Source organism: Dendropsophus ebraccatus, chromosome 7 (genome assembly GCF_027789765.1).
Source record: "Dendropsophus ebraccatus isolate aDenEbr1 chromosome 7, aDenEbr1.pat, whole genome shotgun sequence".
NCBI lineage: Eukaryota > Metazoa > Chordata > Amphibia > Anura > Hylidae > Dendropsophus > Dendropsophus ebraccatus.
Window position 1 is genome coordinate 124,708,424 of NC_091460.1, and position 26,236 is coordinate 124,734,659.

The following is a 26,236-nucleotide window of genomic DNA, read 5'->3' on the forward strand; positions in this document are numbered from 1 at the left end:
AAACCTGCATTAGGTGGACAAGTAACACTCAATGGGGGAGATTTATCAAACTGGTGTCGTACTTGTCTACTGTCCTTTTCTGAATAGATGGTTGCCACTGGAATATGTCGATCAGATGACCATATAATTGAAGGATTTTTGAAGACCAGCAAGTATCCGGTAATTTTAGGTCATGAAGGAGCTGGTATCGTAGAGAGTGTTGGGAGTGGAGTAACTTGTGTCAAGCCTGGTAAGTCCTACAAAATGAGGCTTAGGTGCACACAGGATGCCTTAAATGCCGCAATTTATTTTGTTCTCTAGGATTCGAAAAACGTAGCTGCTTTCGTCTAGAAACAGTGCCACTTTTGTCCCCAATTTCTATGTGGTATTAGAGCTCAGTTCTATTTCCTTCAATGGAACTGAGCTGCAATACCGCACACAAACTGGGGACCAGTGTGGCACTGTTTTAGGAGGAAATCAACTATGTTTTTCTAATTCTGGATAATCTATTATTAGTAAAAACCTATTTGATTAGATGGATTCCATAGATTGGATTGTGACATCATAATGGCCCATTGCGTCATAATAATAACAAATAGGTAAAATTTTACACCATAAAATTATCATGTTATGTGATGCTATAATTGCTGATTTTTGTTGTTGTTGTTGTTATAATGGAAGAAAAAGCGATAAAAAATGGATAAATTAAAAACAGGTGCCCCATAGCAAACTTTTGATCCCCCCCAACTCACCACTAAACCATCAAGTGTAGTCATAACTTAATAACTGCAAGCGCTCGGCCACCGGGTTTAGGGGGCCCAGTGTATTGCAGGAGCTGGCCACCGGGCCTCCTGATATGGCGGGCCTTGTAGCAGCTGCTATGGCTGCTACAGCGGTAGTTAGGCTCTGACTAAAAAGTTACCAATCAAAATCTAAAAATGTATACAGAATATATGGTTATTCTATTTCTTTTCATTTATAATCCCGACTACAAAATGTATATAGAATATGTGGACATGCTGATAAACATTAAAAAAAAAATTTCTTTTTTTAGGAGACAAAGTGATACCATTGTTTCTTCCTTATTGTGGAGAATGCCGGGGCTGTACTGAACCTAAAAGTAACTTTTGTCGCAAATCTGAGTATGTCTTTATTGCTATAATTTTAATTTATTATTATTATTATTATTATTATTATTATTATTATTATTATTATTATCCAAATCATGCGCTAAAAAAACTTCTAAACTGTAAGAACTTCTAGTGATGAGCAAAAATATTTTGTGGTTGTGCAGCTTTATTCTCAACAATTGCAGTGGGAGCCCGGCAATGTGCGGCATCTGGGTCTCACAGCTGACGGCACGGGCACTGTTCGTAAGTCTGTGCCATCCAGTGGACATAGCTGTATGCCCTAAATGGCCCACTGAAATAGACATACAGTTAAGGCAGTTACATACAGTACAGTTAGAGTTAAGCTTGATAGCTTTCTAGTATCTGGGCGATGGTGTCAAGGATGCCACTTGCCACAACACTGTGGTGCCCGGTGTGGTATGTGGTCGACCGGTCACTTGCTAACTTGCTAGGTGGTAACGTGTGACGCCACTGCTCTAGTGGTTGGTCGGGATATAGCTCAGCCAGATGGTAAAGTGTCGTGACTAGGGATGGTCCGAACCTGGTTCGGACGGGGTTCGTACGAACCCGAACCCTCCGCAATGATTACCGCTGTCTGCCTGCTCCGTGCAGCGGGCGGATCCAGCGGGAGTAACGCCTGGAAAACTGGGATACAGCCTTAGCCATAGGCTGTATCCCAGTTTTCCAGGTGATCCTCCCGCTGTATCCGCCCACTGCATGGAGCGGGCAGACAGCGGGAGTCCGATGCCGAGCGTTCGGGTTCAGCCGAACCCGAACCTCGGCGGGTTCGGACCATCCCTAGTCGTGACGCCAGTGCCCGGAGGGTACAAAGGCATAAGACCCAAACTGATCAGGAGAATGGGCTGGAAAAGATCATGCTAGGCTTATCACATGATGAATCAGGCAGGAGTCTACGGTGCCCGAATTTTTTTCTCCCTCACAAAGAGTGGGGAGAGGACATGCTGCACTGTGGTCTTCTTCCCGCTCGTTCTCCCGATCAGTACCGATCAAAATGTCAGGACCAAGACCAATCAAAACTTTTGACATGCAACAGCAACGTGGAGGTGAAAGTGCTTACCGTACATACTCTTCCTGGCATACACTGGAATAAAACCTGCTCAATCTATATAATAAAAATCAAAGTCTATCTGTCTGTCTGTCCCAAATAGACTTCCAAACGCCTGAACCGTTTGACCCCAAATTTGGCACACAGATACATTTGGTGCCCGGGAAGGTTTTAGCGAAGGTCCCGTCCCCGCCAGATGTACAGGAGGGGAGGGGGAAGAGCGGCGCCCCATAGAGATGAATGGGAAAATCTCCTCACTGCAAACACAGGTGATATAATTAGCTGCAGCAGACACGGCAGTTGGAGCCTTAGCAACCAATAGGATTACTGCTTTCATTTTCACAGGGAGCAATGGTTGCTAGGGCAGCTGCCTCACAACATCCACAGTAATAACTGGTAGACCCCCTACTCCATCTATACAGTACATGTATATACAGGACCCCCTACTCCATCTATACAGTACATGTATAAAGGGCCCCCTACTCCATCTATACAGTACATGTATATACAGGACCCCCTACTCCATCTATACAGTACATGTATAAAGGGCCCCCTACTCCATCTATACAGTACATGTATATACAGGACCCCCCTACTCCATCTATACAGTACATGTATATACAGGGCCCCCTACTCCATCTATACAGTACATGTATATACAGGGCCCCCTACTCCATCTATACAGTACATGTATATACAGGGCCCCCTACTCAATCTATACAGTACATGTATATACAGGACCCCTACTCCATCTATACAGTACATGTATATACAGGGCACTACAGGTATACCAAACTGTGACTGGGTAACACTGCCACACCAGACCTGACCAATACCGCCATACTGTTCTGGATAACACTGTCATACCAGACCTGACCAATACCACCATACTGTGCTGGGTAAAACTGCCACACCAGACCTGACCAATACCGCCATACTGTGCTGGATAACACTGTCATACCAGACCTGACCAATACTGCCATATACTGTAACTGGATAACACTGCCATACCAGACCTGACCAATACTGCTATACTGTGACTGGATAATACTGCCATACCAGACCTGACCAATATCGCTATACTGTGACTGGATAACACTGCCATACCAGACCTGACCAATACCGCCATACTGTAACTGGATAACACTGTCATACCACACCTGACCAATACCGCCATACTGTGACTGGATAACACTGCCATACCAGACCTGACCAATACTGCCATACCACACCTGACCAATACCGCTATGCTGTGACTGGATAACACCACTATACCAGACCTGACCAATACCTCCACACTGTGACTGGAGAACACCGCCACACCAGACCTGACCAACACCGCCATACTGTGACTGGATAACACTGCCATACCAGACATGACCAATACCGACACACTGTGACTGAATAACACTGCCATACCAGACCTGACCAATACCGCCATACTGTGACTGGATAACACCGCCATACCAGACATGACCAATACTGACACACTGTGACTGAATAACACTGCCATACCAGACCTGACCAATACCACTATACTGTGACTGGATAACACTGCTATACAAGACCTGACCAAAGATTTTCTGGCAAGTCTGAACGGGAGGGTACTGCCCCTCTGCAAGGTGCTACCCTACACACCAGACCATTGGTGCCTAATGGTAAATACGACCCTGCAGGTATACAGGACACTACAGGTATACAGGACCACAAAACTATACACTACAAGTGCATTGGACCACCACCAGCTATATACTACAGGTATACAGGACCCCAAACTTTACACTACAGGTATACAGGACCCCAAAACTATACAGGTATACAGGACCTCCACCAACTATATACTTCAGGTATACAGGACCTCCACCAACTATATACTACAGGTATACAGGACCTCCACCAACTATATACTACAGGTATACAGGACCCCAAACTATACACTACAGGTATACAGGACCCCAAAACTGTACACTACAGGTATACAGGAACTCCACCAACTATATACTACAGGTATATAGGACCCCAAACTATACACTACAGGTATACAGGACCTCAAAACTATACACTACAGGTATACAGGACCTACACCAACTCTATACTACAGGTATACAGCACCTTCACCAACTCTTTACTACAGGTATACAGGACCCCAAAGCTATATACTACAGGTATACCGGAACTCCACCATCTATATACTACAGGTATACAGGACCCCAAACTATACACTACAGGTATACAGGACCCCAAAGCTATATACTACAGGTATACAGGAACTTCACCAACTATATACTACAGGTATGTAGGACCCCAAACTATACACTACAGGTATACAGGACCTCCACCAACTCTATACTACCGTTATACAGGACCCTCAAACTATGCACTACAGGTATACAGGACCCACGAACTATATACTACAGGTATACAAGACCTCCACCAATTATACACTACAGGTATCCAGGACCCTTAAACTATAAACTACAGGTATACAAGACCTCCACCAACTATACATTGCAGGTATACAGCACCAACTATATACTACAGGTATACAGGACCCCCGAACTATACAGTACAGGTATACAGGACCTTCACCAACTGTACACTGCAGGTATACAGGACCTCCCTCAACTATACACTACAGGTATACAGCCCCCCCCCAACTACACACTACAGGTATACAGGACCCGCCCAACTATACACTATAGGTATACAGCCCCCCAACTATGCACTACAGATATGCGATACCCCTAAAAACTATACATTGTGGGTATACAGAACCCCTCCAACTATGCACTACAGGTATACACTAATTCCACTGATTAACTTAGATGAAACAATACCTTTAGCTTGGCCTCCTGGGCACCTTAGAACAAATCTAATTAACACACTGACACCTTATACCCGGGCAGCGCCGGGTACATTTTCTAGTAGATATTAAAAAAAAGGATCTTAGAAAACCATTTTATCAAATAAAGTGTAAGATGTCACCATTTTTTGCCTGTACTCCAGCCACATGCAGCGTGCAACCTTCAGTGTGAACAGAGGCATAGAAGTGCGGCCAATTTTTGCTTATTTCTTTATGTCAATAGTTTTTTACGCCTAGATTTGGCAAACCCTCTGAACCGAACTTTTGAAATGTTCGTTCATCTCTAGTGAACAGTTTTGATTGTTTTTGTGATCATTCACTGTGATTTGGCAATATTTATACAATAAACATATTGGTAAATGATAGAAGTAGCTGTGTAAGTAGAATCAACGGCTTGTATATTATATGACTGTATAAACATACTTATCTGTAGTACAATTGCATTTAATGTAAGCTCATTTATTTCTACCAGCATTGGCAAAAACACCGGGCTGTTGTCAGATCACACCAGTAGATTTACCTGTAAGGGGAAATTGATCCATAATTTCATCTGCACCAGCACATTTACTGAATACACTGTGGTGGAAGAAACATCTGTGGTCAAGATACATGACGATGCTCCCCTGGATAAAGTATGTTTGGTGGGCTGTGGCTTTACCACAGGATATGGATCTGCAGTCAATTTGGCTAAGGTAAGTGATAAAGGTAATTATTGTATAGTTGGTGTATTACCTGTATCTTGCAGCATTACATTTACAATGCCTTAAAGGGGTATTCCACTCAAACATAACTTTCCATATGTTGCTGCCCGTGGTGAAACTAATATTTCATTCCATACTTGTTATTATCTATTGAGTCTCCTTCCCCCAGTTCTGAGATGCTGCTTTCTGCTGAAGACACAAAAATTTGTGTGAGCTTTTCTCTCTGTCTCCCGCTCCTCCCCCCTCCCTTCCGAGACAGTTGATGTGAACAAGTCCCTGGCAGGATTTATCTGCAACTTTGTAGCTTCTTTGAAATGCTTGGAGGGTTAATTTGAGGTCAAGTTGCTATTGAATGCACTGTGATTAATCCTCCCAGCAATACAAAGAAGATCCAGAGTTGCAGATAGGAACTTGTCTCAGAAGGGAGGGGGAGGAGGGAGACGGAGAGAAAGGCTTTTATGTCAGGAATGTGCAGTAGCCTGGTGTGAACTGGGCCTGGTTTTTGCTTCTGTGTGACACACCCGATTGCTTCTCAGCTTCCGGCAATGCAAGAGTTACTGAACTCTCCCAGCCTTGATTGCCGCAGCTGAGCAAGTCTGTTTGATTGACGTTTTTCTCTGCCTGTCTGGAACCTGGAAGATCAGAGCGATGGTCCAATAGGGATCTGGACCGCGCTCTTGATCCTCATAAAACAAAGCTTAGCCAGTCTCTCAGTACTAGCTATTAAGGTTTGTTCCCCGATCCCAGCTCCACGTGTCTATTCCTGTGATCCCTGTACCTAATCCCTCTGCTCGTTTGACCTGTTATCTGACCTCTGACTATCCAATTGTTACCTGACTTTGTACCACGTTTTCCATTGGTTTGGACTTCGGGTTGTCGACTTTCCCTTCGTGTTTGTTCGTCTGTCTTGTTCCGTGTTTACACCTATTCTAGTGCAGGGACCGCCTTCGTGGATGTCCGTGGCTACCTAGGGCCGTTTGAGGCAAGTAGGTAGGGACAGTGGGTCGGCTCAGCATCAGGGCTTACTGTCGTGTCTTGTCCCTACCTCCCCTGCCTGACATTTTACAGTTTTTCTGTCTTCAGCAGAAAGCTGCAGCTCAGAACTGGGGGAAGGAGACAAGACTAGATAATAAGTATGGAATGAATTGTTAGTCTTATTATGGACAGCAACATCTGAAACATTATGTTATACACCTTTAAATTATGCATTCTTTATGCGGTTATGTTTTAGTGATGTGGCTGTTTGCCCTACCACTATGTTTAAGCAAGGACTAACCCTCATACCCCTTTGTATATACAAAAACATAGGAACCATTATACCTTTAATAACAACTACATTTAGTTATTTTATCCTATACTTTCTATCTTGCAGGTGGAGCCTGGTACTACATGTGCAGTATTCGGTTTAGGCGGCATTGGCCTCTCAGTTATTATTGGATGCAAAGTAGCCGGAGCTTCTAAAATTATTGCTATTGATACAAACAGTACCAAATTTGAAAAAGCTAAAGAGCTTGGAGCCACTGAATGCATCAACCCAAAGGACTATGATAATCCCATTCATGAGGTTATACAGCAGATGACTGAGGGTGGAGTTCATTACTCTTTTGAATGCATTGGGAACACTGATGTTATGGTAAATAGATAGAATTACGACAGCTATTGCGAAAGACCTGAAAACGTTCACTCTTTTCCATGGAACGATAATAGTTACTTATGATCGTATTTGCGATCGTTTTTTCTTCCCTATTTCTTCGCTATTGCGTTCGTATCTACTGCGAACGACAGAACGACGTCTTATTCAATGCGAACGATTTGCGAACGTTTTGCGAACGAGCAGCGATAAAAATAGGTCCAGGTCTTATAAAGCGATTAACGATTTCTCGTTCGGTCATTAATCGTTAACTGCATTTCAACCGAACGATTATCGTCTAGATTCGAACGATTTAACGATAATCCGAACGATAATCGTCCGGTGGAATAGGGCCCTTACTGCCAGGGCGTACGCCAGGGAGAAGGCACAGGTTTGCCCCTTGTTCCTGGTGTACACCTGCCGTATCCCTCACTTGCCGGATGGGTGGGCAGGGGGAACTCTTCCCAGGTAGAACATTTTACTTTGGAAAATATATATTTTTTTTTCCTTTAGGAGGCCTCTTTTAGAAAGCTTTTACTGTCCTATATAGCACTGTGGTGATGGTTCTGGGGCAATATATTTAATGACAGATTCCCTTTAAATGTGTAATAACATCTCCTTACATTTACTGTAATTGTGCATGGAACAATATGGCGCAGGCTTAGAGACTGTGTCTGATACAAACGCGATGGGAACTGACTGTGTTAAATAGTTGACACCAGCCTAAAATGAGCAGGGTCAGTGACTACAGCATTTCAGAAATTAGAGGGTGAGGGCTTCTTCAGTTACCCGATTGATGCTTGATGTGTGGTTACCCAGGGGTGCTAGGCGTTACTTGCAAAAGCTGATATTACGGTATTACTTGTTATGCAATTGTTAAAGGGGTTATCCAGCGCTACAAAAACATGGCCACTTTTCCCCCTCTCTTGTCTCCAGTTCAGGTGTGGTTTGCAATTAAGCTCAATTTACTTCAATGGAACTGAGTTTGAAACCCCACCCAATCTGGAGACAAGAGAGGGGGAAAAGTGGTCATGTTTTTGTAGAGCTGGATAACCCCTTTAAGGGGGTCGCAGTCGTAGTAGTAGCTCTCCCTGAGCCTCAACATATGCCCCTTAAAAGGTTGTCCCTGGTGTTCCCTTTACTGTGTAGTGGTGCAATATAGTAAGGGTCCATTTACACAGAAAGATTATCTGCCAAAGATATGAAGCCAAAGCCAGGAATGGATTTGAAAAGAGGAGAAATATCAGGCTTTCCTTTATGATCTGTTCTCTGTTTATAGTCTGTTCCTGGCTTTGGCTTCAAATCTTTGGCAGATAATTTATCAGATAATCTTCCTGTGTAAATGGACCCTAATGCACAGAGTCCAGGATAACTTATCCACGTGGAATGTTTATTTGGCAGCAAAAGAAACTGTAAACTGCGGTTTTCACAATGCGGAGTTCACAAAGTCCTCTTTGTGCCTGAGCAGTAGTTTTATCCTAGTGAATTTCCTTCCCCTTTCTGTTGTCCTTGGAATTTTTTTTTTTTTTAAGCAAGTGAGATAGAAGTAAAAAAAAAAAACACACAAATGAATGCCAATGTTTGACCCTGGAATGAAAGTGTGTTTATTCTTACAAAAGTCAGTTCATAGACTGCTGTAGATGGAAATCAGATGTATTGGATCCAGAAATACGTCAAACTTTTGCATATTTTGGGTCGGTTTCCTCATCCCTTCAGTTCTGTATAAATGTTATGCATGCCTGCAAAGTGGACGGCCCCTCCTAAGATATTCAGTGTCTCTCCTTGCTCACACACTTTGCTCCTTGCTCACTATACCTCCTTTCCTGGTGTTTTTTAATTCCAGTATATGGATCTTTTGGCAATTAAGGGTTTTTATGATCATATACATTTTAGCTCGAAGACAAGGCATGGGAAATGACTGTCTCTGGATATCGAGAAAAATGATACAGCCCACTAACAGAATACATTATAAAGTTCGAACAGCGGAAAATCTTAGTTTCTATAGAACTCGAACCTTGTCGAACCTTCCGCATTTGATTCCTGATGCCTTCCCGGTCCGTGGGGAAAGAGGAGAGTGCCTGAGTACTGCCTGGAATTCCGCCTAGGTAATAGACTGTATCCCGGAATTCCAGGCAGTACTCAGGCTGTCTCCTCCTTCCCCAGGTACATCCTCTTGTATTTAACACACCGATAGAACGGCAACATCATGGGGAAGCCGGTGCCGCGGTCCGTTTTTCAAACCGCGGCCCGGATCCTGTGTACGGCGCCGTTCTATCCAGCGGTACCGGGCCCTGCTGAAGCACTGGAGGTCGGCCGGCCCGCCCCCAGTGGGAGGGAATTCCCTCCCCTCTATGACGCGGCTCCATTGATTCTAATGGAGCCACGTCATAGAGGGGAGGGGATTCCCTCCCACTGGGGGCGGGCCGGCCGACCTCCAGTGCTTCAGCACAGCCCGGTACCGCTGGATAGAATGGCGCCATACACGGCAGTTGAGGCAGTTGAGAAAGGCGGTAACGCCGAAACGCGTTCTGACTCTGTGTATGTTTGTGCACCTCTGTTTATGAATAAACCACTTTGCATTTGAAGTGCGGTTGGAGTGCCGGGAATTTGTTCATGTGGAGTTATACACGGGAACTGGGCCGTGGTTCTAAAAATGGACCGCGGCACCGGCTTCCCTATGACGGTGCCGTTCTATTGGTGTGTTAAATACAAGAGAATGCACCTGGTGGTACATCCTCTTTAAGTAGTGCTGATTGAAAAACTGAGTGAAAAACGAACTAAAAGTGCATTATTAGGGGTCACCCACATCATAGCCCTTACAATAGAAATCCATCTTTAAAAAAAAAAAATAAATGGGACTGTAAAATAATTCATAATTAAACAAAAGCTTATTTTCCATCCAAGGTCACGTCAAGGTCAAATAAAAACACATTGCTTGAGAGAATAATTGAAGATTGGCATCCCCACAGATGCTTAAAAAATAAAAGACAAAATTCAATGGAAACAATTTATTCCAGCTGTGTTTACTTTACATGCAAAACAAGGAAAAGTAAACTCCTCTGTAACAATGATGACCGGGATGTAGTCTCATGTTATTATCATAGATTGCCAGGGTTATAAAGGGACACTGACATTTTATGACTTTTGTGGCCTTTGGTGGGAAGTTATCATCAGGGTAGCTGTTGAAGTGTGATCTATTGCTGAAGTGTAAGTCATAGACTGGTTTAGGTGCAATTTGTTAATAGGTGAGGTCTAGTAAAGGGGAAGGGAACCTTGACTCTCCCGCTGTTGCAAAATTACAACTCCCATCATGCCTGGACAGCCAAAGCTTTAGCTTTGGCTGTCCAAGCATGATGGGAGTTGTAGTTTTGCAACAGCGGGAGAGCCAAGGTCCCCTACCCCTGGTCTAGTCTATTGTTGAAGCTACTTTAGTAACTAGTCTATTGTTATTGTAGAAAATACACCATCCCGTGTCAGTACGCGAACATTTTGCGACAAATGCAGAAAAATGTGAGTAGTAAATCAGCTTTACAAGTATATAAGAAGGCTCAAAACCCCAGCAGGCGTTCCCCAGTATGGCAAGAGGCATTTGCCTACCCTAGTTGATTGACAGCAACTGGTAAAAGAGGACTTATCTGGGCTTTTACCATGCTGGGGAACACATCCTGAACTTTGGAGAATCATTTACATATGAATAAAAGACAAATTTTAACAAATTTTACCACTGGAAATTACTATGGGGAAAAGAAGGTATTCTTCAAATAATAATAATAATATATACATATTTATAAAAAAAAATACTAGTTCTTATCTCCACACCGTGTAAACACATCATGTTAATATTTACCAACAAGTACCATGTATAGCCGATCTGTTTAGACCTAATGGCCCCAATGCTTCTGTTCGCAAGATGAGTTCTGTCTATTTTTGCTAAATTTTAACATGTCTGTCGCCACCTGCTGGAGAACTACGTACTTACAGCAAACCCATAAACTTTAATCAAGACACATTGCTCCCATAGACGGAGCACACATGTGCAATTCATTATGGACATGGATCTTATATGTTGGGAAAAACTGGACATACATAGGCGAGCGGTAATATGACAGGTAATAAGGTCCTTAACCTTCCATCTGTAACCTCCTATCTGTATTTCTGCACGTACCTGCAATAATTACACTGACGTCATTTAGTTACCACTAGCCAATAGGCTCAAATTCTCCAACCATGTCCGTTTATTGGTTTTATTCTGAAAACTGCCTCTCACTACCTCATCTCCAAGATTTTTACATCTTTGAAAGGCCACCAGGGGTCGCTGTTCAGTTAACCCTATTAGGTCTATATCACCTTCTAGCACCTGTATTTAGAAATCACTGATCTAATTACTGCATTATGCCTGAATGTGAACACAAACCTATCCGAGTTAGCTCTCTTCTGTTGCCCTTTTTCCTTCTTAGTGAGGATCTATCTAGGTTACATACCTTTATATATATGCTTTTATAATCTGCAAGTTGTTAACAATGAGTTACAGACCTGCGGGTTTCATAAACTCACAGTCACAAATACGTTATTAAACTATAATAGTTATTATCCCAACCATGTAGTAATTAGATCCGCGATTTCTAAACAATGGCGGTTGCTAGAAGGTGATATAGACCTAAAAGGGTTAACTGAGCAGTGACCCCTGGTGGCCTTTCGAAGATGTAAAAATCTTCGAGATGAGGTAGTGAGAGGCAGTTTTCAGAATAAAACTAATAAACGGACATGGTTGGAGAATTTAAGCACATTAAGTGGTAATTGCTGCAGGTGCATACAGAGGAGCTTACTGATGGAAGGTTAAAGCGGCTCTGTACCCGCACTCTGCAGGGGGGCGGGAGCCTCTTTTAGCCACTGAAATCTGCATGATCTACTAAATTGAGGAAAAAAGCAGTATATGTGCATTTCCCATAATAAGTGTATGTTAGAAATTTGTCTAACTTTCCTTATGTTATAACATATTAAAAAATACTTTTGGCCGAACTTCTCCTTTAAGTCAGCGCTTCTTAGATTGAGGATACCCTCCTAAAGTAATAGATAAAGCAATAGATAAATCAACTCAAAGGCTATACGGACAAGCCGAAAGGCTTCCTGTGTGAATACTATCCATTTATGGAATAAAAGATTACTGCATTGAAAACGCGAGTGCCGGGAATTACTTATATTCATTACATTTGGAGATTGCCACACCTCCTATCCAAGAGAACCACATCCAGTGGATGTGCCGACCATTTGGTTTTTCTAAGCAATTTTTTTAGAGACAGAGAATGAAGGGCGTGGCCTTTCTCTGCAGCCACACCCCTTTGGTCAGGAATCTTTACTGCTCTCCTCCCCTTTACTGAATGCATTTGACACAATCATGTGACTGCATTGAGGGACTTAGAATTTCCCAGCAACAGTTTAGAATAAGTATTAAAGGGACCAAAAGACGGCTTCGGCCTACTGACAGCTGCGTTACTATATCATGTGACTACTCTAAGCTGGAGAAGCTGAAGCTAAGGTGGACAGCTATTTACTATGGCACATGTGCTGTCCATTTCACCTTCTCTAGCTTAGTGACGGTCACATGATATAATTAAACAAACAGAAACAATGTATACACTATGGCGTATGCAATAGTCCCGGCACAATTTTTTTTTAACGTTATGGGCAATTGGGTTATTACTTTATTTATTTATTTAACAATAACAATGCATATCACTATTCAATACTACTTAATAATTGAAATTTTTAAATCAGCTGGTGTCAGAAAGATATACTTCCATTTAAAAAGTTTAAGGCTTCCAGTACTTATCAGTTCCTGTCACAAACAGAGGTGGCAGCAGAGAGCACTGAGTCAGATGGGAAAGAATACATCACTTCCTGCAGGACATACAGCAGCTGAGAAGTACAAATCTGTATAACCTATTGATACCAGTTTATTTAAAAACATTTTATTTTCTTCTGAGTCCCCCTTTAACAAAGAGACCTGACCAAAGAATGTTTGCACAACATAAACAGAGAGGGCAGTAAAGGGACATGTGTCAGCAATAAGACAATTAGAGAACTTCTGCTGGGGATACAACATGTCACAAAGAGTGGAATTCTACAATTGTTGGAAAACATTTGGACAGCAGTATTTTTTTCTCTTTAATACCCCTTTAACTTCTGTGTATTTGTGTCTCTTTATATTTATATTTTTATTTTTTTGTAGTTATTTGTTCATCTTTATGCATAACAGTGAATCATAACTCTACTTTCCAGGATCAGGCTGGATCTCCGAGACACATACTGTACTTTACCACTAGGGGGCAATTAGTGATCGGCCTTCCTTAATAAATATAAAGGTTCCATTTCCATGACGTGAAGGGGATAGCATTACCAGCACTTTTGGCATTTTGTGGGGCCATCACAATAACATCACTCTCTCTATTACTAATTAACAATTATAAGTTTATCTACATGTAAGGTTTATGTAAGGGTTTGGGTTTACTGCAGAAATGTTTGCACTAAAAAATCTCTTTATGTGTGAATAAGGTCATTGCACCTCACAATGGAATACGAAGAATTGTAAAAATAGTTGAGCTGAAATGTTTATAGGTTATTGATTGCTACATAGTTTGGGGGTAAGGTACCCGTGTGTATTGTATGACTATCATGTAAGACTAGGTAGTACTTATTTATTTTTACTTGTAATGGTGCGTTTAGACGAAGCGATTATCGTTGAAAGATTCACGATAACGATCGTATTTGAGCGATAATTGGCTCGTGTAAACACAGCAAACGATTAAAGGACAACTCCCACAAAAAAAATTTTTAAGCTTATTTAACACACATTACACGGTCCGGGTCTTCTTCCTCCTCAGCGTCTTCATAGAAAGTGAATGGGACGGAAAAGGCTGCTGGTGCACATGCCTTTTCATTCACTGGAGCGCATCACATGGCTTTCAGCTTGCTCAGCCCTGATTGGCTGAGGTTGCTGGAAGCCATGTGATGCGCTCCAGCCAATGAAAAGGCTGCCGGTGCGCAAGCGCACTGGCAGCCTTTTCCATCTCCAGGACCCGGAAGTCAGAGAAATCGCTGGACGGCGGACGGTGGCGACGGAGAGGTGGACGGTGGGATGGTGAGTATGGTGTCTGTGTGTGTCTGTGTTTTTTTTTTTTTTTGGGGGGGGGGGTCCGGCGGGAGTTGTCCTTTAAGCGACGAGCAAGTAATCGTTCAATCTGATCTTTCAACATATTCTCAAATCGTCGTTGGTGTCTCACTGATAATGCACCAATCGCTTCGTCTGAACAGTCTTTTACAGATTTACCCTATGTGGGAGATGGGCCTAAGCGATCTTAAAACGATCGCAATAACGATTTTGTCAAACGAGTCAGACGTGTCAGATGAGTAGATGTTCCCTCCATTGATCCATAGGGAGATCAAAACTACCAAATTCTGCTACAGCTTAAAGAGGCTTTCTGCATAAAGCAACAAACAAACCATACTTACCCCCACCCCCTTGTTCCACCTGCTGCTGCCACTGTGTCCCACTTCTTGTCCTGGATGTGTTCCCGCTCTGGTGGCTTCCAATGACATCCTGCGGGAAACTCAGTCAATAATAGAGCTGAAAAGAAGGATCGGGACATCAGCGGAAGTGGCAGAATAGGAACACACCGACAACAGAAGATCACACAGCAGGATAGGTGGGGCGGGGGGGGGGGGGGGGGAGTTAGGATACAGCTTATTTGTTGTTTTTGCCCCGGGAAGGCAGTATGTATACTATAAGTCCTCCCCAGACATTTATTACGGCCAGCACTTTTTGCACCGGGCTTAAAGGGGTAGTGCGGCGCTAAACAATTATTCACAAAATAACACACATTACAAAGTTATACAACTTTTTAATGTATATGTATGTGAATGGCCCCCTTCCCAATGTTTCCCCCCACCCACGCTAGACCCGGAAGTGTGGTGCATTATACTCACCGCATCTCGTGTCGACCCCTGCCCGCCATCTTGGGACAATGATGTCATCTTCGGGAGGCCGGCCGAACCGCTACATCCATCCCTCATGTGGGCCCCCCTCTGCCGCGTCATCAGCAGCTCAGCCGCAATTGGCTGAGCATAACTGTGCTCAGCCAATCATGGCTGAGCACAGTTATGACGTGGCCGAGGGGGGCCGGCATGAGGGACGGATGGAGCGGATCGGCCGGCCTCCCAAAGATGACATCATTGTCCCAAGATGGCGGGCGGGTGTCGATATGAGATGCAGTGAGTATAATGCATCACACTTCCGGGTCTAGCGTGGGTGGGGGGAAACACAGGGAAGGGGGCCATTCACATACATAACATATAGTAGATACATAGTTACATAGTTAATACTGTTGAAAAAAGACACATGTCCCTCAAGTTCAACCAAGGAGGGGATGGATACAGGGAAGGGGGAGGGGTCATAGGTTCTATACATATGCATTTGTATTATTTTGGCCTAAGAACTTGTCTAGGCCGGTTTTGAAGCCCTCTACTGTTTTCTGTTTTTGCTGTGACCAGATCCTGTGGTAGACTGTTCCACAGATTCACAGTTCTCATGGTAAAGAAGGCTTGTCGCCTCCGGAGATTGAACCTTTTTTTCTCCAGGCGGAGGCAGTGCCCTCTTGTCCTTTGAGGGGGTTTTACCTGGAACATCTTTTCCCCATATCTCTTGTAGGGGCCATTTATATATTTAAATAAGTTAATCATATCTCCCCTTAAACGTCTCTTCTCCAGACTATACAAATGTAATTCTTTTAATCTCTCCTCATAACTAAGATGCTCCATTCCCCTTATTAGTTTAGTTGCCCGTCTTTGTACCCTCTCCAGCTCTAGAACATCCTTTTTATGAATCGGATTCCAAAACTGGACGGCATACTCCAGATGAGGCCGCACCAAAGCTTTATAAAGCGGTAATATTATATCCCTGTCCCGTGAGTCCATGCCTGTTTTAATGCATGACAATATCCTGCTGGCCTTAGAAGCAGCTGACTGACATTGTGTGCTGTTCTGTACAACTTTGTAATGTGTGTTATTTTGTGAATAATCCTTTAGCGCTGCACTACCCCTTTAAAAACTTCCCCATGGTGAAGTGGCTGACAGGATTTATGTAGAGGCATAAATAAATCCTGTGCGCGCCGGAGCCCCTCCATGCGAACAAAGTGAAATAAAGCTCAAAGCTGGCATAGGTTTTACTGATATCTTTCCAGTGGAAAAATGTTAAATGTGGTGCACGCAAAGACCATACCCCCTGCCCTCCCCTCTGGCGCAAGCGGCACAGAGGGACCCAATACAAATAATATATTCGCAAAAACAACGTTTGCAAATATATTTACGTGCAAAATGCCATTTTAGCCTGATAATAAATGTCCCCCTATGTGTTTCCATACAGGTTTCTGCACTCCTCTCCAGTCATGTAAGTTGCGGCACTGCTGTTATAGTTGGAGTGGCTCCTTCCGTTTCAATACTTTCATTTTCACCGAGGCTGCTTCTCCCTGGACGAACCTTAAAATCAGCTTTATTTGGAGGTGTGTAACAAACGCACACATGTAGGATTCACAAATGATGTTTTATGACACTAAAGAAAACTACGGATACTCTGAAACATTGTATACATTTTTCCTATTATTATTTCTTATCATTTTTTTTTTTTTTGCTCAGGCTTTAAGAGCAAGAAATGTGTCCCTGAACTAGTGACAGATCTGATTGCTGGGAGGTTCAATGTGGATTCTTTACTATCTCACAAATTGCCATTCAAAGAAATAAATAAGGGTTTTGACCTATTGCGTAAAGGTGAAAGGTATGTATTAACTGTCTTTTACATAAACATTAAAAAAAAATCTGTACATTGTTAATGCTGCTATACTCCCCGAACCCACAATGAACGGCTATATGGATAACTCATTGATTTTAAAAGTCGGCAAGTATGTTCTTTTTACTTACAAAAACTAATTTGGGACAGACCACGGCTAGAGTACATTGATCCGCATTTACTAAAACTGTCTAAGTGCAAACTTAGACTAGACAATCTTAAAATGTGCTATATATATATATATATATATATATATATATATATATATATACTGTTGCACTTAAAGGCCATGTTCACACTTTGTACCAACATCAGCCATTGTTTGGTTTGACCCAGCTGGGTCAAACAATGGTCGATGTGTGTGATGTTCACCCGGCCGATACTGTAGTATTGGCCAGGTGAACATCACTTTATTTATATTGGAATGCGCGCACAGGTGTGCCTGCACTCTAATTAGCCATAGAGCACAATGTAAAGTATGGCTGGGAGCTGTACTTTACATTGTGAGCACAGGCTGTTCACTGAATAGCGGACGCACAAAATAGACCTGTCAATTAGTTTTTGTGGTTGCAGAGAACCACGGCCATAGTGTATGAAGTGTGTATACACTATGGCCGTGATTACATGTAATGACACAGTTGATTAAACAATGGCCATTGTTGGAATCTGCAAAAACGGTCGTTGTTTGATGAAAAAATATACTGTGTGAATGAGGCCAAAGACTGTCAAGTTTTTTGGTACAAATCTACTACTTGGCTTGAACTCCTCCAGAATTTTCAGCCAGATTCAGGTGCACTTTTGGTGCAAAATAGACCCTGCCCCATTTTTGCATAAACCCCACACCTTTTTCTTACCAGATGGAAAAAGTTTCTGAAAGTGGTGGAAAAGTGTCTAAAATTCATAACGAATGTAGATAAAAGGACACTTTTTCAGCCAAAATTCTGGTGGAGACACATTAGTAAATCTGCGCCATTGCGTTTTTCAACTTGCTGTGCACTTCATATAACAGCATGGTCGGCCACATGCAACCTCTAGGTAAAAAGTTGTAAAAAGAGCAGACCACTTCCCAAGATTCACTTTGGGAGGTTTGGCCCATATCAGACCATCGAATAGGTTTGGGATTTGAATTTATTTCGGATTTTGTCGCTAGAGCATGCGGAAGAAAATGATGGTCTCCGTCTGGGTCATTAGAAAATTACTTTAAATCAAGTTTTTATGTTCAATGGGCTCTTACAAAAGCAAGAATCCTGAAGAACAATTTAAAGTGGATGTACAAGCAGTACATTCACTTTAAGATTTTGACATGGATAGAATGGCGCCGACACAAGGAAGCCGGTGCCGCAGTCCTGCTTTTGAACCGCGACCTGTTTCCCATGTACAGCACCGTTCTATTCCTGGGCACTGACCAGGAGTAAAGCACTGGAGGTGGGCCGGCCTGCCCCCAGTGGGAGGAAACCCCCGCTCCTCTGTCATGCACCTCCTCCTTCACCAAGGCACTGAGCCAAATGTCTGGTGCCCTGGATACCCAAGAAGACCCTTGTTGAGATAAGGACCAAAGGCTATTTTGCCGTTCTCTTTAAAACACAGGCAAAGGCAGGGAGACTGTGGTATCATCCACCTCCTCCTTCTTCCTTTCTGACAGTATAAGCCACAAATGCTGAGCACGAGAGATCCTTCTCTTACCTGTCTCCAATGTACTCTTTTACAGTATACAGATTTATTGGCAAGTGAGAAGTTTTGTAAACATTTGTACAGTTCCTGTATGCAGGGAAATTAGCTATATGAGCTATACTTTTTTATTGTTTTAGTGTTACATATATAATCATTACAGGTACTGGTAAGTATACCTAGCACATGACTGTAAAGACACTTGTATTTAAAGTCTTTTCTACCTTTAAGAGGCTACTTTTTGATCACACCGCATTTAATTATACGCTTATCCCCTGCAAACTCAGCCAACTACTTGTTATTCTACCAGCAATGACTCACCAGAAAAAGATTCCAGTTCAAACCCGATTACAAATCCGAGTACCTTAGGTGACTTCTAAACTCTCCAGTGTAGAGCTTGGGAATGAAGGGAGTGGTAATAGGGTGATTAGTGGTAAATGGGGGGGGGGGGGATTATATAACTCATTCTTTTATTAACGCACACTAAACCTACATGATTGATGTAACTTATTATATAACCAGTCTAAATAGCATGGAATCACTTCTTGACTCTTTTCTTACCTGAAAAAAAGACTGCATGTGTAAACTACCAAATTATGCTACAGCCCAAAGAGGCTTTCTGCCTCCCTGTGGCATAAAATAACAAACAAGCCATACTTACCCCCCTTGCTCCACCTGCTGCTTCAACTGTGCAAACTTCCAGCTCTGAATGTAATCCCACTCTGGTGGCTTCCAATGACATCCTGCGGGAAGCTCAGTCAATAACAGAGCTGAACAGGGGAGCAGGACATCAGTGGAAGCCAACATAATAGGAACACACCGGAAGCAGGGATCACACAGCAGGACAGGGGGTGGTGGTGAGGGGTGAGTATGGCTCATTTGTTGTTTTTGCCCTAGGGAGACAGTATGCATACTATAAGTCTTCCCCGGAAAAAAAAAAAACATTGAGTTATGGGTTACATGCTCATGTTCATAAACAAACTTTCCTCCACTGGCTTTTTGTGAAAAGTCTTCTTCAATTTGAATACTATTTGTTCCAAATGCAAAACAGATGAAAATAATCTAAAGCCATCAAAATCACTCCTAGTACATGTACTGTACACTACCAACAAAAAAAAAAGCTGAACCATTTAGATACAACATAGCTTTATTGATTTAAAATATATAAAAACATATGTCCAAGTACCATGAATGATGGTCTGCAACTACTAACATACAAAGGGGGACTGAAAGTGGAGAAGCATGCTTTTAACCCCTTCCCGCATCAGGGCGTAACAGTATGTCCTGATGCAGGTGGGGGCGTTTAGAGAGGGTTCGCGTGGCGACCCCGCTCTGATCCGCCACGATCCCAAGTGCTATGTGTAGCCCGGGACTGCGGCTATTAGCAGGCACAGTCCGATCGCAGCACCCGCTAATTATATATTTAAATGCAGGAGTCAAAACTGACAGCTGCATTTAAATGTATGATTTTCCCCTATCCCTGGTGTCTAATGGGGGATCTCCCCCCGTGATGCAATCACGGAGGGGAGATCCCTTCTCCTTACCGATCTGGAGCTCGGCAATCAATGTGTCTGGTCTGCTGATGTAATCGATCATTGCTGTATAAAGTATACTGCAGTGATCTCTATGGCAAATCACTGTAGTAATACTGAAAGTCCCCCAGGGGGACTCAAAGTTAAAGCAACTCTGTACTCACAATCTGACCCCCCCAACCACTTGTACCTTCCGATAGCTGCTTTTAATCCAAGATCTGTCCTGCGGTCCGTTTAGCAGGTGATGCAGTTATTGTCCTAAAAAAACAACTTTTATACTTGCAGCCCCATGCCCCACGGGAGTATCTGTGCCCTAAATTTGCACCACCCCTCCATCCCTCCTCCCCACCCTCTTCATCAATAGGAATGCTCCAGGCAGATTGTCTGCTATTCGTCAGCTGTGTGAATACTGAACATGGGCTGGATCGTTGAGCACCTGTGCAATGTTCAGCATTAAGAAAATGTTCCAGTGGCATTCCTGATGAGGAGGATGGGGAGGAGGGACGGAGGGGTGGTGTAAAGTTAGGGCACAGATACTCCCGTTTGCCATGGGCTGCAAGTTTACAAGTTGTTTTTAGGACAATAACTGCCTCACCTGCCAAACGGACCCCAGGACAGATCTTGGAATAAAAGCAGCTATCTGACAGTATAAGGGGTTTGGGGGGTCAGATTGTGGGTACAGAGTTGCTTTAAAATATAAAGTAAAAAAAAGTGTTTTTATTAATAAAAAAAAATCCCCTCCCCGAATAAAATTAGCCTGGTCCTGAAGGGGTTAAAGTGCAATAGTGAAGCAGCATAAGTATACGGTAAACATAAACATATCCGCTCACAGGTACAAAAGAATACAACATTATTGCCAGTGCCATCAAAATACACATATGACCTATACCTGCAAGATGTGATAATTTGGTCCACCACAGCGCCCCCACATGTCTCCATGTCTCCACGACAAAAGTTTATTAAAATGACAGGAACACTTTAAATAGTTGATTCTAGCTGCTGCATATACAAACATCTACCATAATCCTATGTTTTGTGTTGTTGTTTTGCATTTTTGTCAGTGTATTAACAGTATACAGTACAGTTTGTTCTCAAGGAGTATTCCAACCTTTTAAGACTTTGCAAAAGAACATAGCCAACAACCTAACAGCAATGGTGGGGATTGTGTTATGGTGATTGCAGTATATTGCATATATCTAGTACCTTTTGTCTAGTTGCAATAGATTTTTCATGTAAGAAGAATAATTGTTTATCTGTTGTGTTACTGACAGTTTAATGGATTATTCATTTTGTGTTAATAATTCATTATATGGTCTAACAAACTCGCTAGTTTTCACTGCAAACATGACACACCTGTATTTATATAACATATTTATAGAAGTCATCTGAAATTTAAAGGGGTTCTCCGGGGATTCAATTTTTTTTTTACTTTGTCATATAACTTCAGAAAAATAAAAGTATCCTTTTTTAATCTACTATTGAACTACCATTAAGTGGCAACAGTACAGGGTGACATTCCTATATACTGTACAGTACCTGGGGGGAGGCTGCATGACATGATCGCTGTGTAACCCTGCTCTGTGCGGCAGCGATTGAGCAGAGCAGGGGATGGGAAACTACAGGGCTTAGGCAGCCTTGCAGTTCCCGACACAAAAGCTGGTGACAGCAGAGGGGCTTGTGTTGTCACTTACTGCTGCCATTCAACAGAAGTTGAATGGTAGATAAAAAAAAATATATAAATTAGTTTTAATGAATTTATTTTACAAAGTAATCTAACTTTATTAAAGCAATGTGTTAGCAAAATAAAATAAAAAATCTCCGGAGTACCCCTTTTTCCCCTTGCATAAAATTGTGTCCAGGGATATCATGAAAGCAGCTAGTTTGCGCATAATCCCTCAACCAATAAAAAGTTAAATCATCCCCCTTTTCCATTTTAAAAATAAAACACATATATATACATAAGCAAATAAATTATACATCTTAGCGTGTCTAATTGTTTTGAGTTGTTTAGTACTGCATAGTAAAGATAAATGTTGCTTAAGAGAAAAGAGTCTCTGTGTTCTCCATGAGTGTCCGTACACTACAGCTGGTCTTTCCTGGAGGGGGAACCTGGCAGAGCTATGCTCCTGGCTAAACTCTGTGTGTCTTGCCTCTCTGAGAAACAAACAAGAACTCCCTAAGTGTGGGTCTACACTTCCTCTCCCCATGTAACAACTTCCTACAGGGTGTGTAACAGCTCCTGTGAGTGGTGGAGAAGAGAGTCCAAAGAGAGAAGAGGATAGAGATAGGGAGAATAGCTCTCATTTGTGTGCAGATCCCAAACAAACAATAATCCTTTGTTCACTACAGCTGTGCAATATAGAAATACAGTAATACATACTAGCAACACCTAGTCGCAAAAATTAGACATGACTTCATTACCACTTAACTTTGAGTACAGGCTTTTGCGAGAGGGGTTCGAAATAGCAACACCCGTGGTGAGACACCAGAACGCTAATCTGTAATTTCAGTGTTAAAACCACATCAGACAACAGTTGAATGCAAAGTTTTTTTAATTCAATTATTATAAATTATTACAACAGGTGTGCTTTTATTAAAAGGAACTTTAAAATTAGGTTAGACCATAGTAAAGAAAAAGCAAAAAAGATCCAAAACAGAAAGGAGTAAAGTAGAATCTTTAATATTGAATGTTGAATAGCGTTTCAGAGAGGCCACACTCAAATATCTTTTTTGACAAACATTTTTTTGCATGTCCGCAAAACGGCCAAAAGTAGATGTGCTGTGCTTACAGCCTAAAGCTCTGTTCACACAGCGATTTTCAACGGCCGTTGTTTGATACTCAAAATAACGGCCGTTATTTTACATACTTTGACGTCCATTGGTATATTATTTAAGTTTAGATTGAGTGATGGCGCTTTTAACACCATTTTGGGTGGAGCTATCCGTTGAATTTTGTTGAAAAAAATCTGCGTGAACAATTTAAAAAATTGTTTGCTAAATAATGGCCGCCAAAAAATGCCCTTAACATTAATTTGATGGTCGCTTTGGACAATGCCCATTATTTTTTGCACAGTGTGAACTAATGGGTGTTCTATCCTTAGGCTTCAATGAAATTATTAAAGAATGAAAATAACGGCTGTTGTTTTAAGTACTAAATGAGTTCTATGGAGCCCAATGTGACAGAGTCGGGAGAGGTCTTCTGTTTGCTCTTACTCCCGAACGGTACGGGTCTGAACACTCTATGACATGCCAAAAGTCTTCTGAAGTGACAGCGACACTTTAACCCCTTAAGGACCCATGCTGTACAGGTACGTCATGGAATCCTGTCACTTAAGGACCCATGCCATACCTGTATGTCATGGAGTCTGGCGGTGCTTTGAAGTGAGCTCAAGAGCTGAGCTCACTTCAAAGTACATGGGGACCGGCTGCTATTTGCAGCCAGGTCCTCACTGATAATGATGGGCCACCACACCATAGTGCTGTGGACCGCCATTAACCCCTGCAGTGCTGCGATCGCGGCACTAACATCAGTGACAGGAGCTGTGCTCCTGTCACTGACCAATTGGGACCCCCACAGTGTGATGTGGGGGTTCTGATTGTTCTATCTGACTGCCGGAGGTCTCTTACCTTCCTCCCGGCAGTCAGATCGGCGATCAGTGTATAGAGCCTGTACAGGCAGGCTCTATGCAATGATCGCAGATTACACTGATCAATGCTATGCTATGGCATAGCAATGATCAGTGTATGTAATGTAATGTTAAAATGTTAAAGTCCCCAGGGGACATAAAAAGTGCTAAAAAAAAATTTTTAAGTTTTAAAAAAACATTACATAGCCAATAAAAGTTTAAATCACCCCCCCTTTCCAATTTTATAAATAAAAACATAAAAATAAATAAAGATATTATATACCGTAGCGTGCGTAATAGTCCAATCTAATAAAATGAATCAATATTGTTCCCGTACGGTGAATGGTGTAAAAAAAAAAAAATCGGTTAATAACCCCAGGATTGATTATTTTTTTTACATTTTGTTTAAAATAAAATGAATAAAAATTGATAAAATATGTCTCATCTATACAAATATGGTATTAATAAAAACTAGAGCTCATGGTGCAAAAAATGACATCCCATACTGCCGCGTACGTGAAAATATAGAAACGCTATAAGAGTCAAAAAAGGATCATTGTAATCACACCTATTTGCAAAAAAAAAAAAAGTTTTACTGTTAATACAAATAGTAAAACATTAGAAAAGCTATGTAAAAGGCATATCTCTGTATTTAGACTGAGCTATAGAATAAAGATAAGATGTCAGTTTTACTGTAAAGTGCATTACGTGACCCCACACACACACACACACACACACACACACACACACAATTTGCAGAATTGTATTTTTTTTCCCAATTTCACCCCATAAATGATATTTTTGGAGTTTTATCATACATGGTATGGTAGATCAAAAGGCGCCTTTACAAAGGACACCTGTTCCTGAAAAAAACAAGCCCTTACACGGCCTTGTAGCTGGAAAAATAAAATGTTATGGCTCTTAGAAGACGAGGAGGAAAATATAAAAACGCTAAATTGAAAATTGTCCCGGTCCTTAACGCCATTTTGGGCTCCGTCCTTAAAGGGTTAAGGGATGCACAGCTATCAGTTGTGCCAGGGTCTTAATGTCCAAAGGACATGTGATACAATTTAGAGGTCTGAACACTTGGAGTAATCTTGCTTTTTCCGTCAATCTTTGTCCACAGCATACGTACGGTGCTCGAGTTCTGAAACCATCCAGCGTACAGCAGAGAGGCAAGCTGTTAATTCAAGAAGAAAGCGTTAATCCATAAGGTTGTCTGAAAATATGTTTTCCTTCCCTTCCTGACCTCATGACTGTAACTGGATCCGGCTGTGTGAACACTTGCTAATCTTTCCATTGTTCACTAGAACTACAGTACGAAAGCAGTACACAAAGAGGCACATGTATAAAACTAGTATAAAAAAAATCGGGTAAACGTGTATAAAACTGGTGTACAGAATGGATTTTGCATCTCTATCTGTATGGTTGCATAGTTCTCTATTAGTAATGAGCGAATACTGTTCGATCGAATAGATATTCGATTGAATAGTAAGGTATTCGATCTATCGAATATTATCGAATAGTTCGCCGAATATTCGATAAATATTTGATATGCGTTCAAATTCCCTCAGCTTCCGGTTTTTACCTCCAAGTGGTCAAATAGATGTTTTTCAATAATCAAATACTTGTTCCCATAGACTTTAATGGGATCGAATATTCGATCGAATATTCAAGAGATATTCGTATGAATATCGAATATTTGAATATTTCACTATTCGCTCATCACTATTCTCTATAGGATCAGTCAGAGCTTCATCAGTGCCCATTAAAGAAAATCTGTAAGCTGCAAAACTGCTGACACTATTAGATAGCTGTTTGGGATTAGAGACACATGATACCTTTTTATTAGAGATGAGCGAACCTTGAGCATGCTCGAGTCGATCCGAACCCGAACTTTCGGCATTTGATTAGCAGTGGCTGCTGAAGTTGGATAAAGCCCTAAGGCTATGTGGAAATCATGGATATAGTCATTGGCTGTATCCATGTTTTCCAGACAACCTTAGAGCTTTATCCAACTTCAGGTAATCAAATGCCGAACGTTCGGGTTCGAATCGACTCGAACCCGAACCCGGTTCGCTCATCTCTACTTTTTATATATTTGTCTGTGCTTCTATATTATAGAAAAAATACTTTTACTCTACAGTAAAAAGAGTCTCCTTTTCTAACATCCTTCTAAGAGTGTCAGCCGTTTGGAATGTGA

At 42.0% G+C, this 26,236-nt stretch overlaps 1 protein-coding gene across 1 annotated transcript in view; it reads left to right on the top strand.

The window, feature by feature from the left end:
- The window catches only part of LOC138797766 (alcohol dehydrogenase 1-like), a 40,915-nt gene extending 14,934 nt beyond the window's left edge, over window positions 1–25,981 (top strand). Inside the window, exons 3-9 of the mRNA XM_069978370.1 lie at window positions 88–229; window positions 1,034–1,121; window positions 5,511–5,730; window positions 7,112–7,372; window positions 16,788–16,923; window positions 17,057–17,195; window positions 25,160–25,981. Coding sequence (XP_069834471.1) covers window positions 88–229; window positions 1,034–1,121; window positions 5,511–5,730; window positions 7,112–7,372; window positions 16,788–16,923; window positions 17,057–17,195; window positions 25,160–25,184 — 1,011 coding nt within the window. The 3' untranslated portion in view covers window positions 25,185–25,981. The remainder of the gene's footprint in view (window positions 1–87; window positions 230–1,033; window positions 1,122–5,510; window positions 5,731–7,111; window positions 7,373–16,787; window positions 16,924–17,056; window positions 17,196–25,159) is intronic.
- The last annotated feature ends 255 nt before the right edge of the window (window positions 25,982–26,236 follow it).